This window comes from Dysidea avara, chromosome 1, assembly GCF_963678975.1.
Source record: "Dysidea avara chromosome 1, odDysAvar1.4, whole genome shotgun sequence".
Lineage (NCBI taxonomy): Eukaryota > Metazoa > Porifera > Demospongiae > Dictyoceratida > Dysideidae > Dysidea > Dysidea avara.
Window position 1 is genome coordinate 100,596 of NC_089272.1, and position 18,934 is coordinate 119,529.

Genomic DNA, 18,934 nt, shown 5'->3' on the forward strand with positions numbered 1-18,934 from the left:
TGGCTAATTTGATGGTCTCATTTCAAGATGCTAGCCAAAAGTAGGCATTAAAGTATGTCTCATTTTAGCAAGTAGTCGTCTAATCTTGTTTCCTTACTTTTTACTGCTGGATCATTTCTCATTCCAGCAGTAATATTTTTGAGCTTGTTTCCTTACTTTTTGTAGCATGTATATCATATCAACCCCTACTTCCTTTCGAAATTTAAAAAATTTTAAATAGCTAGTTTGTTTACTTTTTTTTTGTCTAGCTAGCTATATTATACTCTGTTTTCCACATAGTATAGATATCACTTGAAGCAGCTATCTTTTACCTTCGTACACAACAAGCACCTTTAGAAATAATTATCGTTTTGTCCTTTAAAGTTATTACAGCAACTGTTTAAGGCTTCAGCTGCATTTCTAATGTTGATGATTTTACAGTAAAATATTGCTGGAGAGTCCACCATTATAAGAGTGGAACCCTCGCTTTTAGAAGTCTGGATCCCGAGGTGGATCTGCCCCTCAAAAGACATTATTAGTTAGCTACCTTACAAAAAAAAAACTAAACTGGTAATTAAGAATTAAGACTACATAAAACGCGTTAATAAATGCTAGAGACAACTCCTTGGGTACTACACCCGTTCACCATCATCTTACGCACATGGATTCACACTTCGTTAAAATCACGTGTTAGGGTTGTGGCGCGTGCCGTAACTATTAATTATCCTTCGAGAGGAACAAAGAAGCGGATGAGTGATGAAAGCAAACAGCATGGTGCAGTGGACAGAACGTAACCGGAAGGAACAACAGATTCGTGAATCCGCCGTCATTACCTTGACTGTCTGAAATTTCTGGAGCCGTACACCTAGCGCTACCGGGTCTTACAACAGGCAGGCAGACAGACAAAATGTAGGTGAATTTCAAAAATTTTAGAACTCACTGTACATTGAAACGTTCGACTTTTCGCTTCGTTTACCCAAGGTGCAGCATCATTATAAAAGTACTAATGCATTCCAGGTGGTTTTTTCAGGTAAAATTTATCGCAAGGTCGTTTTATAAGGTGCGAAAATTCATGAAATCATATGATTTCTTACCAACCCCTGCATAAATGTCTAGGATTGCCCGGACAATTGATATTACAGAATGTCCCAAGACAAGTCCTTTCTATCCTATCAGAGAATGAAGGTCATCCCAACCTATAATCACCCATACTGTCGCAAGACCATGTATAGTCCCTGCAAGACCTAGGACACTAACGGACATCCCTACCAACAGGTACCAACCCCTACTATACAGTACTATCGTACTGTATGATAGGGTTTAGTTTTAGTAAACTAAAACAACACTAATACATTAACATTTCATGCTCAAAACAAAGCACTCGCCATCCAGCTACTCTAAGATTATTATTACAAGTTCACATGTGCTTCCATTTGTTCTCTACAGTGTGGGGAGAAAACTTGACCTACATTCCTTTGATAACCACAGCATGCCTGACTAGCATGTAGTTAACTTGACCTACATTCCTTTGATAACCACAGCATGCCTGACTAGCATGTAGTAGGTTGTGGATTTGAATCCACCCGTTTTTGTTTCTACTAAACAGTACCTTTTGTGCACACTTTTTAAAACTATACTTTTAGCTCTTGATATTCAAAGCATGTATTGGTACAGGATTTTAGCGAAATTAAATGCCTGTAATCTGGCAACTCGAATGTTGTGGTAGCAAATCAATACATACTTTTGTTTGCTCTTTATAGGGTGATGAAGGCACTGGTATTTCCTGTCAAAACCACAGACAAACAGCTGTGGTAATTTGCACACCTCTCTTAACCCAAAGTAATGTAACCAACCTGGGCTCAACCCTGCCTAAGTCATAACTTTTCTTTTTCACTTTTGGGACCTTTTTGATGCACCTTTTTGTTTTCTGTGCATCAATCTGTTCCATGAAATTGTTTGTTTATATGAGCACTTATAGAGTTTTATATCACAGGAACTCTTGTAGTGAACACAAACAAGGGGACAGGTCAACACAAACAAGGGGTCAGGTGAACACAAACAAGGGTACAGGTGAACACAAACATGGGGACAGGTCAACACAAACAAGGGTACAGGTGAACACAAACATGGGGACAGGTGAACACAAACAAGGGTACAGGTCAACACAAACATGGGGACAGGTCAACACAAACATGGGGACAGGTGAACACAAACAAGGGTACAGGTGAACACAACATATCGTAGTCCAAAATAATGATGATTACTTACCTTAAAGAACTGACACAGTGTAACATGAGGGAAAGACTTGTGTGATCCATTCCATCCACACTGTATAAGGGAGGCATGATAAAACTCATCTAATTGTGATCCTAGCTCTCCTCCAGGACAAGCATACACGATGTAGTCACGAGGAGCAAGCTTGTCCAACGTCGGGTCAAATACATGTTGTAATAGCCTGAATGAGGTGGAGAACATCTGGTACAGTGGTATAATGGAACAGTATGGGAACATGTTACTTGTTACAATTGAATTTGTGGTTTTGGCAAATGAATTCGTCCCCTTGGCAACTGAATTCGTCCCAACTTTATGTTTTTGCATTACAATTCATCCAACAAGATTGGCAGCTGGAGAAAGCCACAACAAGATGTAGCAGCTGCTACAAGATCTTGTTCAGGTACAACCGTAGTAAACAATTAATATATTAGGCGATAATTCCTCTGCTACAACTTTTTCGACAACATTCACAACTTTATTTTGCCATTAGCAATGGGCGTATCCGCGAACAAGCAAATTAACTTGCCAGAAGGTTATCACCTTTGTAGCTTCAACTACCTTATAGTGTCTCAAGTGTAAGGCAAAAAAGATTCACTTCGTGATGAGCGGTTGTTTTCTTGAAGACAACTTACAGTATTCTTGTAGCAACGCGATGAATTCCAATTCTAATTGGACAAATTCAATTGAACAAATTCAATTGCTAACTGAACAAATTCAATCTGTAAGCAGGACAATGGTACACACAGTTCCTCAGTGTAAACAACGGTGGTGTCTGTATGGTGTCAGTAATATGATGTCATGATGTCAGTAATATAATTTTTCAGATGCACAGTGGTAGCTGCCCAATCATGCAAGTTGCTTATTTACTTCAGCAGTAACGAACAAAGCCTCATACAGTTTTCTACCTATCGAACAGTATGGCAGTACTGTTTAAGTAGGGATCCCCCCCCCCCCCCAAAAAAATGTAGCGTGCCACCTAAAATGCCGTTTTTAATAAAAATCATCCTAGAATCATCTTACAAAACGAAAATCACGAAATAGTATTCATGACGAAAATCATGAAATAGTATTAGTCCAACTGAAGTAAAATACAGCATCAAAAACAAAAACTTACAGGTGGCCAGATAATCACTTAAACTCGAATTTTCATCTGACTGCTCACCTGCCAGCCTGTCTGACCACAGTTGCAAGGCTAGAGGCCAAACAAAGCAGCGCACGGTGACTTTTACGCCACAATAACAAACTCACCAGTGGGATGTGCCTTTTGGGGTTCCGATGTGTGTGCCCTTGTACCTTGTCATTCCTTTTATCTTCAATCAGGCTTGTCTTCTTCCTTCTCCATACAATGAAACCATATTGAGACATTAATTTTCCCTATCAACACTTTCCTTAAGCAGCATATTTAGACATCACAAACTTATTGAAGCACTAATGCTCCATAGATACCTGTAATTTGACTGCAACGCCTATTAACACAATCTTGGTTGATTAATAACAATTGAACACCAAGACCACACCTCTTAACAATCTATCACGATGACACACTGCATTATTATTGGTGTAGCTGTATTCATAAAATAGACATCCCTAGTAGGTTTAAGGGCCGACTTGAGATACTCTAATACAGCAGTCACCATAATAGAACAGTCACACATGTATATAACAACAACTAGTATATTAAATGGATCCAAGCAATAAAAAGTAGTGAAACAAGAGGTGAATGATGGTATTACAGCATAGCTCAGTGGGAAAATCCCTACTTTGGCATTGAACAAAATCATTGTTATAACATGCCAACACAGGGATTCCCCCCCCCCCAGCTATGCTGTAATACCATCATTCATCTCTTGTTTCACTACTTTATATTGTATAGATCCCTACTTCATTTTTAATCATAGATGTAGATTTTCTGGATGCTGTAAGTGTGAAATAAGCCATTTTGTTTTCTGTGTCTCTATTTGTACCATGCAATTTTATCCCTCTAGTAATAAAGCTTCTACTCTAATACAACACACTGAACAAACACACAGATGGACGACAAATACACTGGCAATTTGCTTGCCCTAATCACTGTTTATCTATGTACATAATTCAGAACTTAATCCAAGATAGCAATCCCCTAGTGTTGGTTTTTAATTTGGACTATTTTAATGTTGAACAGAAACTAAAGAAATATTATTTAGTTAATTTCCAAACTTCTGATGTATTTACGATGGTAATATTAGGAGTTCATTTGCTAGTCAAAATATTCAGTTCATCCCCCCCAGGCCTCCATGGTGTCACCAGCCCACAGGCTATATGCTACAATTATTAAAGGTTAAATCATCAAAAGCTTATTAATTATTGTGTGCTAGTATTAGCTCATTTTTATTATTCGGCACATGTGGATGCAGTTAAGAGTCGATCAACCTGTTGTATAACTGGACTGGACTACTAGACTCAGGTTTTTGTACATATTTGGGCAACTGGTTGTAGCTATTGCCACATTGAACGTAAAATATATAGGTGAACTTTCTTGCCTGTTCATCTTAGGGTTGTGTGCAATTTGCCCTCTTTTGGCATAATCTCCATTGTATGACTACCATTTGTCTTATCATGCAATACAAACCTAGTCTAGTACTAGTCTCGCTGCCAGACAGTTAGTGTGGAGGCAGCAAATAAACGTCTGGTCACAGTTGCACACTTTTTATGAACACACTGGAATGCAATTACAGTAGATTGCATCACCCGATATCTTTTTGTGCTAAGGATGATGTAATAACAAGGATGATGTAATAACAAGGATGATGTAATAGTCGTGCCAGCCAGTCACCTCTTTGAACAGACTGAGGTGAAAATTCTACTGATAACGTCATGGTGAATATTGTTGAAGGCCTTCCTCAACAATTCTGCCATTTCACAAATCCGTAGCAAACCATAGTCCTTCTTTTACCAGCGTTTCAAAGAGTCCTGTACTAGGGGAACAAAGATCCTAAGCCCATGGCACTGTTAAACTAAGCCCATGGCACTGTTAAACTAAGCCCATGGCACTGTTAAACTAAGCCCATGGCACTGTTAAACTAAGCCCATGGCGCTGTTAAACTTTCATAAAAACAGTTTGTAATCTAAGTTCAGTCCTTTATTAAACCAACAATTTGAATAATTGGTGTTTGTATTGTCATAGAGTCTGCAAAGCAATCTGATTGGCTCTACCAACATTCCGGCAGTGGTCACAGAATGCATGCAGCAGTGACCAGATGGTTTATTTGCCGTCCCCTAGTCTGGCACTGCTGACCCTTTTATGCCAGTGATTAGTTGGGCGGTGCTCGCAGTTACCCAACTAATCAAACAGCAAGTGGAATAAAAGTTCAGCAGCACCAGATTAGTACAAACCATACAATTCACGTGTATGTAGTAATCATGTATCCTAAATATAAGTTGTAGTCATCAAGTCAGCTAAATCAACTGGTGACAGTTAACTGTCTTGCTATTCCAACATACCTGCAGCTGAACATTGTTGATAATTGGCATTATCACACCTTGTGTGTGTGTGTGTGTGTGTGTGTGTGTGTGTGTGTGTGTGTGTGTGTGTGTGTGTGTGTGTGTGTGTGTGTGTGTGTGTGTGTGTGTGTGCGTGCGGGGGAATGGTCTAACTACATGAGACTAGCAAACTTACAACCAGTTGCCCAAATATTTTGGAAAATACCTGAGTCCAGTCCATCAGTGATTGTATACAGCCATTAGTTTAACAACCCAACACACCAGATAGAGTGAACAGGGTGTAGGAAGGAACATTGAATCCTGAGTCATGTGAGCTATCTAATTCACCAGCCACATATAATCAACTTATAAGTTGCAAGTTCCCAGTGTTGTGTAGAAGCCATTAACTTGCTGTAAAGGTATGGCTTTGTGTGTGTATGTGTGTTAGGTGATATGGTAGTAATAAATGTTAAGCTGGTTAGGAGCACTACCATATATGGTGTTGTCAATATAATGGGCTACATAGTATACTCCAGTAGTGACATAGTCAATAACACACTATACACTAGTAGTGAGTCAACAACATACCATACACTAGTAGTGACACAGTCAATAACACACTATACACTAGTAGTGACATACCCCCACACAATAACACTCTTATGGTAGGAGTATCATAACATTATTATATATGGGTAATGTAGTATTCATATATGGGCAACATGTTTATATATGGATAACAACTATTTACCAAGACATTTACACATCATTGCACACTTAGAATAGTGTCCTCAATTTGGAGGTGCTTGTGCATTCAATTTGGAGTATTACAAGTCCTACAACACATCCGTTGTGTTGTCTCATGTCAGCAGACAATCTCAGCTAACTTGTTGTAGCTAACTTGTAGCCAACTTCAATGCTGGCATAACGGAGCATAATCAGGAGCATAATGGGCAAATTTCCACCACCATAAGTATAGCTTCTGCTTTAACAGTCACAAAGTCAAGGGCTAACCTGTTTTGAATGGTGAAACGATTCCTGACAACGCCGGAGTAGTAAAATGCACTACAGTCTTCTTACTACAGGTTTACACTCGACGGAAGCTGTTTACAGCTACCACAAGCTACACACGCAGACATAAGATTGTATTTTACACCCTTCCCTCTCTATAATGCTCCCAGATGTTAGCCTAGCACAAATTAACAACTGCTCACCAGTCTGCCGCGTCTTGTACACTGTTCCCACCAGTAGCAGCCAAAGCCTTCTCCCTACCGACAATAACAGTATCACACCTTCTAACGCCTAATACGTAACTTACGCGCGATGCTCCGGGAATCCTAATCCAACCAGAACTTGTTTGGCGTCCTTACTACGAGCAATAGTAGCCGCGGTGTGGTTGAGACTTGTTGAGCGTTGAGTAATAGCTGGTCCACCTTCTCTTTGCATCTCGCTAACTACACTGTCACGTGTGCCTTATCTGGCGTCACGTGTAACCGCGCCGCTAAATACTAAATTTCTCACGTGGTAACTACAGCTGGCAGAAAGGAGGCAAACTGGCAAAGAGATGGCTAGTAAACCGATGAGAATATTGGTCGGGTGTAAGAGAGTAATTGACTACGCTGTGAAGGTCAGTCTTTGCTGTGTGTGGTTGTATTCTAACTGTTTGGTGAACAACGAGACTTATATTATGCACCTATCAATGTAATCCCCCACTACCACTAATACGGGCTAAAGTGGGGATTTGCAAAACTGAAAATTACAATTCCCCACCTACTGGGGAATACTGGCGATACAAACCCCGACCAAGTCTCGACCTGCAAACCCCGGGAATACTGGGGCTAGGAGGGGATTTGTACGGTCGTGTGGCGTTGGTCTAGTGATGAGTTAGTTCGAGTGGATTCTAGTATGAACGTAATAGCTAGCACCCGAGACACTCCTTCCTAAACTGAAAGCACACACCTTTGTTGTCTGAGTGAATTTCTTTAGTGAAGACAAATCCCCACTACATCGGGGAAATTTAGTGATCAATTCCCCCACCATCCCCGACCTTTCCCCACCCTCAGCCCGTATTAGTGGTAGTCGGGCATTACATTGATAGGTGCATTATTATTAGGCCAGACAATTGTTTCTCATCCCCGCCCGCATCCCTTTTTATACCACCGCCTCTAATTTCATTATTGCTGTTATCAGTCACGTGCACACATATTTTGGTGCTAAGAAGGCTAGCTATCATTTTACAGCACGGCAAATCTCACTTGCACCTCAGAAACAGTGGTAAAACGTAAGTACTAGTTCTTAAAAGGCTTTAGCTAACCTTTATAGTAACAAACAGCTTGATTTGGGGCATTTTCTTTAACAATGAACAATGACCTCCCGCCCACATGGAAATTCGAATTTTTGTGGAGAAACAAGTAATCAAGTTTGCCTGGCCTTATTGTGCAAGACCTCAGAGTTGAATGCACTATAGCTAAGATTTAAAACGCCCCGCACTTAATGCATTGATGTTAAGTGTTATTTCTTTGTATTGGCTTTGTGTTGCACATGTTTATTTATATGGCTGTTGCTATTGTTCCGGCAGTCACTTGAATAAAAAACTTAGACAAAAAAGGGTCCTCAAACGAAAAATAAGCAAAATTCTTAATCGGGATTTGAACCCAGGACCTCCAGTGCATGAGCCCAGAGTCTTAGCCATTGTGCTATGTGGCTCCCAGCTACCGAAGTCCCTTAGTTTCTACCTTATATGTCTCCGAGTGGAGTAACTTTTATATTATGTTGAAGACAAAGGTAAAGAAACCAAAGCTGACCCTGACCCTAACGTTAATACTACTTTTTGCATCCCTTAAAGTTGGATGCTCAGGGCAACCTACTAGACATGTGCCCTAAAGTCGAATACTTGGGGCAACCTACTAGACGACATGTGCCCTAAAGTTGAATACCCGGTGCATAGCATAGCATACTGCTAGTGTGCTTGATAGTGAGAGAAATCTAGTGGACTGCCGGTACAATAGTTCTGACAAAACATTTCCGGCTGCTGGAACAATATCATCTTCGTTTATTTTTGGTGTTGTATGTATTAGCTGTATTTGTGTTTTGTACTATTCTTTGGCTCACAGGGCTCCACTGAAAATCAGTATTTGGTTACTGAGTGGTCCACTGTTTAAAAATTACAATGTGAAACCTGCCACCATTAGGACATCATTTAACCAGTGGTGGTCGCGTTAACTCAGCCCTTAGTTCGTGCCCAAGCCTAAGCAATTCAACCCACGTTGCAATGGAATTGGTATCTGAAAGAGCTAGGTCACAACACTCCCATTAGATGAATTGCCAATACCTTTCAGGGCGCCTTGGCATTGTGCTATGGATGACCTGCTCTCCACCAGTTTCCTTTTCTGTGGAGTATGTTCTTTCTTGTCCAAAATTCCCTTCACCACAATGAGATAAAGGACGTCACTTTTGCCCTTTTGAGAAGTGTGTATTGAACCAAAATACAGCCTGTTGTCCTGATGAATTCCCATCTGTACTCGAGAGGGGACTTGCCTGAACATCCGCCATGAATGGTTTTTGTCTTTAATCTACTTGCCCCTTCTAACAGTTCTTCCACACTTTCTTCAGCTGTCTCAAAAAATATGAAAACATCAAGCGTCAAGCTAGCTTATTGTCTGTGAATTTGTGAGGCCAAATATGTTTTGTTTTATTATTTTACCAATTACATGTCATTCTTTGTGCTGGGGATGGTAGGAGACAAGGTCAGTCCATCAAGTCTGGATCACATGATCAGTTAATAAACGATAATCTATGGAAAAGGGGGTGTCAGTAAATAGAAGAATAGGAAATTAGGAAATGGAGCATTTCTCTATAGTGGGTTTCAAATTTTAACTTGGTACTTGAAGTAAGGATGTTGCCTGCCCAATAAGCCTTGCCTTATTGTGACAGAACCACTTCAAGACTCAATGACTGAAGATTTCAATGAACAGTGTACATCTTTTATACTAGAGGATCATGTGATTACATTACATCATCAAATGATTACATTAATTAATGTTTTACTTGTACAACAACAATGAACTCAGTAAACTCGGGTGTTGCAACAGTCTTGTCCACAGAAATACTCTAATAGAGCAGTCAATAGCTACTTTATGTGATATGACTGTTTTATTAGAGTATATCACGAACAGCCTAATAGGCAACTGTATTTCAAAACAAGTACAAGCAAGAATTAATTTTGATTAAATATCCACTAGTACAACCAAGAATATATAATAGAAACTAAGAGTGTCGAATGGTGTATTAGCCCATGATTAATGATTGTGTAAAGTAACACATATATTTTAGTAATTGTTTGTTTACGCAGATATTTCAGTAATTCTTTGTTTACGCGTACATGGCAACGGGTCTTTGTACACCAGTTTTCCGTGTTATTCAACCAAGTATTCCAACAGTTATTGTACAAGGAAGTGTAGTAAGGACCCAAGATAACTCCAGCTCACTAAAACAATGATTGCACAAACAAGCGTGTTGCCACGCCTTCAGGGATCCACTTGACAGTGCCAGAACTTTAACATTAGCCAATTCCCTTTAACACTATCATGTTTTCGCTTTGATTAGTGGCCGAATTGGGCTAAATACAGCAACCCTTAATGGCAATATAAATGAACAATTACTGAAATATCCGTGTTACTTTACGCAATCATTAATCACAGGGTAATACACCCTTTCGATACTCTTGGTTACTATTATATACTCTTGGTTACTATTATATACTCTTGGTTACTATTATATACTCTTGGTTACTATTATATACTCTTGGTATAAGTGACCTCTGTCTTGCTTCACTACTTTTTATTTCTTTTGATCCCCAATCGAACTTAAAATTCCTAACTTTTACTAGTACTTGTTTGTTTACTTTGTAACAGTAGTATGACTGGTGATCCATGCATACATTTTTACCACATCAAAAGAAAGAATGGTGCCAGGCTTGTTGTTTTCATCTTTAAATGAAGAATAGCCTGCTACACAGAGTTACAAATGAAGAATACTATGAGAAGGATCTCTGCAATCAATCCAATCACAGTGGAAAACTTGAGACAGTTCCCGTTTCAAACGTGTGAATAATTTTTAAAATTTTTGTAGGAAGTGTTTCAGGTTATACCTAACCAATACTGCCAAGGTGCCATGAAGGTATTGTGAGGTAGCTGGTTTTAGCCAAACCTCCATGATCCCTAATATACAGTATTATCATACCGTACTAGTTAAAGTACTGCCGCGAATGTGATATAGGAAAATAGCATGAGGGGGACTGGCTCATAAGGAGCTGAGTATGATATAGGAAAATAGCACGAGGGAGACTGACTCATAAGGAGCCGAGTGCTGTATTCAGCTTGAGACCACGCCAGAGTGCTATTTTTCCCGTATTGCACGAGCATGGCTGTTCTTTAACTGGTTTAAAGTGTTTTCTGGTTGTCTTTGTTTGGAGTGTTCATTTTGTAGACTTGAACCACATCAGTTTTACAATCAGTAAGTGTCTATATAGTTCAAATTTGATCATAAAACAAACATGGGATGAAGGGGTTAATCATGTTATCTGGAAACAATAATGATAATACTTTCGAGTCAAAGCAGCTGAGTACCAGTAATGAGATTTCAGCCTAACCAGATTATTATATTTGTAATTCTTAAGCTTGATGAAGTGTAGTAGTCTTAACAAATTTCATGGCAAGTAATCATGGTAGGAGACTTAAGCTCTACCAATCATGACTGGGCATGTGTACAATCTGAGTGCAGAGCCACTTGTGAGGTGACATCTAGCTTTGTGCAGTGTTTAAGAACTTCGGTCTCGTTTATTGTGCTCCTAACACTAACTGTATGTATTTATTTCTGCCCAAAACATATCCAGTTTGTGATTATTATTATTATTATTTATTTCTTGTCCATTAAATGTTTGACAATAGCTAGGATTATCCACCAGGGACTATATGAGACCAAAAGGATAGGACGGACCAGTAGGATTGAGGGGCACCAGTAGGATTGAGGGGCACATGGGACAGTCTCCATCCTGTCCTATAACATCTGTAGTACCTAAAGGACAGCCTATATGGGATAGAGACTAATTGTGATGGCAGACTTGAAGTGAGGCACAAAGAATAGGTAGTCCCACCCATGGTGTAGGAGTAAGTAGTCCCACCCATGGTGTATGAGTAGGTAGTCCCACCCATGGTGTATGAGTAGGTAGTCTCACCCATGGTGTATGAGTAGGTAGTCCCACCCATGGTGTAGGAGTAGGTAGTCCCACCCATGGTGTAAGAGTAGGTAGTCCCACCCATGGTGTAAGAGTAGGTAGTCCCACCCATGGTGTACGAGTAGGTAGTCCCACCCATGGTGTATGAGTAGGTAGTCCCACCCATGGTGTAAGAGTAGGTAGTCCCACCCATGATGTAAGAGTAGGTAGTCCCACCCATGACTAAATGCTTGGTAGCTACAAATAAAAAAGATCAGTGATGTTTGATAGTAGGATCATTGTCTAAATGAAATAGAATAGCAAAATGATGCCCTTCTGAAAAACACTCAGATTTAGAGGCTAATTTTCAAAAATGAGATGAGCCTTGTCAACATTGTTCTATCCCAAGTGATGTTTATATATTTTGATTGGCTCTGCCAGAATTATGATAGTGTCAACAAAAACTAGTTTTTCCTATCAGCTCTACTGGGAAATGCTATCATTGTCGTTCAGCCAATGTACAGGTAGCCAATGTAATCAAGTCCACCTCATTTCACTGTCGATGCCTATACCTTGTCTCACCTACCAACAACAGATGGTGTTTGAATGTTACATGAACATTGTTGAGTTATTTTAATGATTTACCTTCCACAGATCAGGGTTAAGCCGGATGGAAGTGGCGTGGTCACTGACGGGGTTAAACATTCACTTAACCCGTTTGATGAGATTGCCATGGAGGAAGCTATTAGAATGAAGGAGAAAAAAATAGCCAATCAGATTGTAGCCGTCAGCTGTGGACCAGACAAATGCCAGGTAACATAAGTATCCATGGCAACATGTTGTATTGTATTCTCATTACCAAGGAGACACTTCGTACTGCCTTAGCAATGGGAGCTGATGAAGCCATACATGTTAAGTTGTCTGATGCTGAGTATGAGACTCTGCAACCTTTGGCTGTTGCTAAGATACTCTCAGAGGTTGCTAAGCAACAAAAGGCAGATTTGGTGATAGTGGGCAAGCAGGTTAGCTAGTATGACCACACCCCTTAGTAACCATGGCCACACCCTCTTAGGCCATTGATGATGATAGCAACCAAACTGGTCAAATGATAGCAGCTTTATTGGACTGGCCACAGGTAAACATGACTGGGTACTTATAAGAATCCTTAGGTATAGCTGGTCCCTCTGCCATCATTAGTTTACAGTATAAAGTGTTCTAAATAACTTTGCAACATTTAAAGTACACCAATATCAATGTTCTCATATAATTATCCATTCTGATAACTGGTATCAATAATTGCAGTAGTGGGTTACATCTGAACATTAAAAGTTTTCACTGTGGACAATAAATATTACAAAACAGTTAAAACAGTGGTTGCCAAAATGTTTTTGTAAGGAGGAAAAGACTAGTGAAGAAGGTGTGATGAAGAGATGTGGACAAAGAAGGAGTATGCTGATTCAGGCCCCTTGTCCAATATGTGCTACAAGACATTGGTAGTTATGCTAATTCAGTTAAATATCTCCTATGAAGTCAACTAATTTCTAATATGATATCAGTATACTCCCTTGATTATCCGACCCCTTGGGACCAAGACTTGTTCAGATAATCAAAAGGTTTGGATAATCAAAGCCTGTTCATTTATATACAGAGCCCTGTTCAAATACTCTAATAGAACAAAATACTCTAATAGAGCAGTCGGTTCTACCATTCGGATACCCACGTGTTAGGGATAATAGAGTTTGGATAATCAAGGGAGCACTGTATTTATATTGGTGCACCTCTAGCAATGCTTTACGTTACCCTAGCAACAACTTACCTAGCAACAATGCTTTACAAGTGTCATGTCCTGGAGATGATGGTAGTAATCTTGTATATACCAAAAGTTTTATCTGCTGTTTTGTTTCCTAGGCAACATTTGCATCAGAAGTGACAGTCGTGGAGGACAAGTTACGAGTTACCAGGGAGATTGATGGAGGTTTGGAGACCATCACTGTGGCAACTCCAGCAGTGATTTCAGCAGATCTCAGACTAAATGAACCACGTTATGCCACTTTACCTAATATTATGGTAAGTGTAACTAGTAAACACACTCCAACACCTTCTATACAATAACATCATCTACAATGGAATGTACATTCAACATACAGATATCTAATATTACTTAACCACCCTAATTTGTATTGAAGTAAGTACCCAGATGCCAGGAATAGCACCTATAAAATGGGTGAGTTAGGCGACACCAGTCATCACATCAGGTGACTACCCTGTTATTTAGTACCTCGATCTTGTACTACTACTAATCCAGTTACTAATTTCTCTGCTTCAATGATAGTATTTGTGTGTTCTTTTAGAGTAGTTGACATCAGAATGAGTTTCAATCATCCAAACACATAGCTCACTAGTGGAGTTGTGGGCAGGGGGGGGGGGGGGGGGCATGACAAGCGCTAATCAAATTACGTTAAGTACCAGAGTGAGAAATGCACTTATGGTAAGTGTTCATAGTGATATATCAGGCATGAATGACTGTATATGGTCGTTAAAGGATTGTTGTAACCCTTTGTGGGAAGTCTGTGACTGCCATTCATCATCATCATTACTTTAAGTCTAGTTTCTCCTTAATGGAACATTTGTAGTCACAAAATTCACATCACTGTAAAGTACAGATAAATATAACCTGAATATCACTTAATCCCAGGTGATCCCCACCATCAGTATAATGTACAGGACCTATTTGGCTCACATGAAATGTTTTCTGATGTAGTGAATTGTTATACTAGTACACGTGACACATGTCGCACCCCCTCCCCCAGGGTGTGAGGGTATGCTGTAGCTCAGTCAAGCCTGCCATGTTTACATATTCCTCTAATGCCATTTTATTGCTTCTCTGTTATCTATAGTAACAAAGGAGTGGACAACCACAGTTTCGGCCTTTTGTGATGAGAGTTGTACCAAAACTTCAGACAGACTTTCAAGGTGAAAAACCTCTAACGTGATCTAACGTGATTTCACAAAATGGAGACTTTCATGCTAGCAACATAGTTAGGCACACGTTCAATCAATTAATGACATCATTTATTAGTTATATAAAGAAAAACAGGAGGACTCATATCTGTTATGTCATAACTGTTATGTCATGACTGTTATGTCATAACTTCACGATACACCCTTCTACAGGAGAGTAACACTCTTGATATAAGCCTGTCTTCAGGCATCAACTCCACTGGAATAAGTTAGCTTCATAAACTCACGGAACTGGCAGAAAGTCTAGCTGCCTGCAAATGCTGTATCTCTTGTCAGCCTCGAGCTCAACTTTCTTGTAACCCTTCTGAGCCATCATCTACTGAATATATTTTATCCTGGTTTGGTCCCAATTGATTACCAGCTCATTTCTTTCATCATTTTGACTCCTTTAGTGTCCTGGCTTTTGACTGGTTCAAATTGCTTACAGTGAACCTACTTTAGTTGTAGCTTCCCTCTTCATCTTGCCAAGGAAAGCTTTTCTTTAGCTCTCCAATGCTTTCTGATAATGCTAGACCTCTTTCTAAAGCATATGAAATGAGCAGCTGCGATTACATCTTGAATGTGCACCCTTCTGTGCTGACTCTTAATGTGTGGATCCTTGCTCACCTTGTCTGAAAGTATGGAAGGCCTTCCTGTTTTTGTTGCCCTCTAGAGCTGTGATAGGCTCAAAATTTATTTTGCCATTTGCTTTCTTCATGTCAGCCACTGTCTTCCAGTTGTTAACACTACTGCACTTCAAATTTGGAAACTCGTCTATAATGCCTTATCACTGCAGCAGATCACGTGAGATGCAGCATAATTAGCCTTTTCTGTTCCTCATACTGAAATTAAAGTAGATGTAAATTTATGTTTTTATATACCGTATTTACTTGGTTAAATGCCACGGCTACTATTAGCCCAAGCTCCAAAATTGATGTGGCTACTATTCGAGGGCGGCGTTTATTGTACTTGAGCACTTATTATATGCGGCTACTATTCAATCCAAGGCCAAATTCGAAGTACTTTGCCATGTGTTCAGCAAATTGTCTTCAGCGCCTACAGTGTGATTTATGGTAAGCTATGCCATACAGTGCGAATGTACTCGAGGGTGTGCACGAGGCGTGCATTAAAAGAATTTACGAAGGTGGAACGATGGGAGATGCTGTCACTTATGAATGTTTCATTGAATTTGTTGTTAGAGGACACCATGTTTATAAAACTATATGGAATCCTGTTATAGGTGAAGTGTTGGTATGTGAACAAGAGACTGACAATGACGAAGATTCATGTGCAGTAGCAGTCAAGCTGGACGATATTATTGTTGGACATGTCCCACAAGAGATTTCAAGAATATGTTGGTATTTTTTAGAAAGGCATGGGGCAATACTGTGTGAAATTACTGGGCACAGACAATACTCTAGAGACTTAGTTCAAGGAGGTTTAGATGTACCATGTATTTTCCACTTTTGGCACCAAGAAATTGGTACAATAGACAAATTGGAAATATTATTGCACAGAGCAATAGGGAAAATTGATTGAAATAATTGTAAATACAGAAATGATAAATTGTACAGTCATTCGTGTGAGTTAATATACAATGAAATCACTGTTAATGTACCAGCTAGTCTTCGTCAGATAACTCGCTATCAGTCTCACAATCAGTGTCACCTCCATCAATTACTGCTTCATTGTTTTCTAATTCCTCCTCATCTTCTACCGGTATGTCTACTTCATCAAATGGATCCTCTGTTTCTGTATCTGGTTCTAGAAGCTGCCTTGTACAGTCTTCAACCTGGGCTCTTGCAGCAGAGGCAACACCATCATCCTGCATGCAATGTATCTGACTATCCTGTGAGCCACCTATTGGGACGGATATTCCACAAGCAAGGAATGAATTCTTAATAAGATCTTCACTTAGGCTATCCCAGGCTTCCTTCACCCACTGCACACAAAGAAGTTTGCTTGGAGCTCTCATGTTGCCTGCTGGAGTAAATGACATTTCACCAGACAAAAGCCACTCCTCATATTTACTCCTGTATGCCTCCTTGAATGGTTTGTTCCAAGAAACATCGACAGGTTGAAGATGCTTTGTTAAACCTCCAGGCACAACAACCACATCTGATCTTGCTTGTTTCACCTTTGCTTCCACTGAGTCAGTGAGATGACATTTGTATGCATCCCACACCAGCATTCTTCTGTGAAATGACAGTGTTCCCCAAACTTTGTCTACCCAGATTTCTGTTAACTTCTCATTCATCCAGCCATTTTTACTGTACTCTACAACAACTGGAAATCTGAGCAGTTGGGGATCCCTTCTGACCCCTTTGAACACAACGAAAGGCTTTAATTTATTGCCGTTTGCCATTCCTGTTAAACACACAGTAAACCTGGCTTTGTCATGACCAGTGGTGAAAATTGGAACTGATTGTGCTCCAGTTTGAGTTATGGTAGTGTTACCAGCCATGTCCATCCAGCATGGTGTCTCATCCATGTTACCAATGGCTAATAGTTCATAATTGTACTTAAAGCGGAGCTTTCTAGCCTTCATAATAAAACTTCTTCATAATAAAACTTACTACCTTGTCAGTCAGCTGAGGTGGTAGCCTTTGTCCTACTGTTGTTCTTCTTCGCAATGAAACCCCCAACGCTTCATGAAATTGCAGAGCCAACCTCTACTGGCCGCAAATGGCTTGTTACTACTGCTGCCTGGTTCAGCAGGAGTGCTGCTGTGACTCAACTCGAGGGCCTTGCGCTGAATTGCCTTGTAGTGACACAAAGGTTTCGTGACCTCAAACCTTCAATGTATGAAGCCAGTGCTTCTTCAATATCTGGATACTTCGCCTTACGTCCTCCACCAACCAGCCTCCTCTTCTTCGAGTCGGTATCTTCTAGACGGTCCTTCTGCAATTTCCATTCTCGCACTCTCTTTTCGTCCACTCCAAATTTCCTGCTAGCTTCCCTATTGGTTGTGCCTTCTGCACTCTCAACAACCTGTAACTTAAATGTAACACTGTAATTTCTTTTCCTTTTGGCAGAGCTGCTTGCTGCCATTGCCAGACACGTGAAACTTGAATAATAGCCGCGGCGTTTATTCAAGGGCGGCATCTATACTCAAAATTGATACATTCATTGCGGCCACTATTCAAATGCGGCGACTATTTGAGGTGCGGCGTTTAACCAAGTAAATACGGTATAGCCAAATAGAATTTTACAAGCATTGCAGGTTTTACTCAGCTAATCATATATGCATTTTTATGATAACAGGTTTCTCAGTATAACCTTGAGAGTTGTGTTAATACAACTGAACCTAGGGTGTAGCTTGTGTTAATACAACTGAACCTAGAGTCCGTACATGTCCATTGAACACATTAATCACTTGTACTAGTATCATCATTATTAGGAGCAGTGCCAACTTAAGTATTGAGCACAACAATACTGAGGCAATTGGTGTAGTTTTGTATGGAGGGGTGAGACATAAAATGGACCAGAATACTCTTAATAGAACAATCACACAACTGTGTGCTGTTAAAATTGCTGGCTAACTAGTTGCCATAGCAATAAGCAATTTAAAGGTGTACACTTATAGGTAGTTGCTAATGCTATACTCCCCATACTAACTGTTGCCATGGATACTAGTTAATATGTGCACCTGCTTGTTACAGAAAGCTAAGAAGAAACCGATGGCAACCACCACACCATCAGATTATAATGTGGATATCAGTCCTCGCCTGAAAGTGTTAGCAGTCAGTGACCCACCCACAAGAGAGGCAGGATCAAAGGTTGCTGATGTCGACGAATTAATAACAAAACTGAAAGATGCAGGATCACTATAAAAACACATCATGTACATATTAGGAAGTATGTAATTTATTATCTACTAAAAATCCATGACATGGCATCCTGATCGTAGGGTCTCTCAGTATCCATTACTCTAATAGAGCAGTCACCTTTGATGTTAATGAGGAGACACCTACAAACTACTCTAATAGAACACACATCACAATTGCA

At 39.9% G+C, this 18,934-nt stretch overlaps 2 protein-coding genes across 2 annotated transcripts in view; one reads left to right on the forward strand and one right to left on the reverse strand.

The window, feature by feature from the left end:
- Positions 1-7,200, reverse strand: part of LOC136251848 (ubiquitin-associated and SH3 domain-containing protein B-like) — a 24,346-nt gene extending 17,146 nt beyond the window's left edge. Inside the window, exons 1-3 of the mRNA XM_066044252.1 lie at positions 7,031-7,200; positions 6,927-6,980; positions 2,248-2,434 (exon numbers count right to left, since the gene is read on the reverse strand). Of these exons, the coding sequence (XP_065900324.1) occupies positions 2,248-2,434; positions 6,927-6,980; positions 7,031-7,158 (369 nt within the window). The 5' untranslated portion in view covers positions 7,159-7,200. The remainder of the gene's footprint in view (positions 1-2,247; positions 2,435-6,926; positions 6,981-7,030) is intronic.
- On the forward strand, positions 7,174-18,824 carry LOC136251889 (electron transfer flavoprotein subunit beta-like). The gene is made up of 6 exons (XM_066044293.1): positions 7,174-7,339; positions 12,581-12,739; positions 12,790-12,948; positions 12,999-13,061; positions 13,835-13,993; positions 18,589-18,824. The coding sequence occupies exons 1-6, from the start codon at positions 7,277-7,279 to the stop codon at positions 18,757-18,759; spliced, it is 774 nt and encodes a 257-aa protein (XP_065900365.1). The 5' UTR covers positions 7,174-7,276; the 3' UTR covers positions 18,760-18,824.
- Positions 18,825-18,934: the final 110 nt, after the last annotated feature.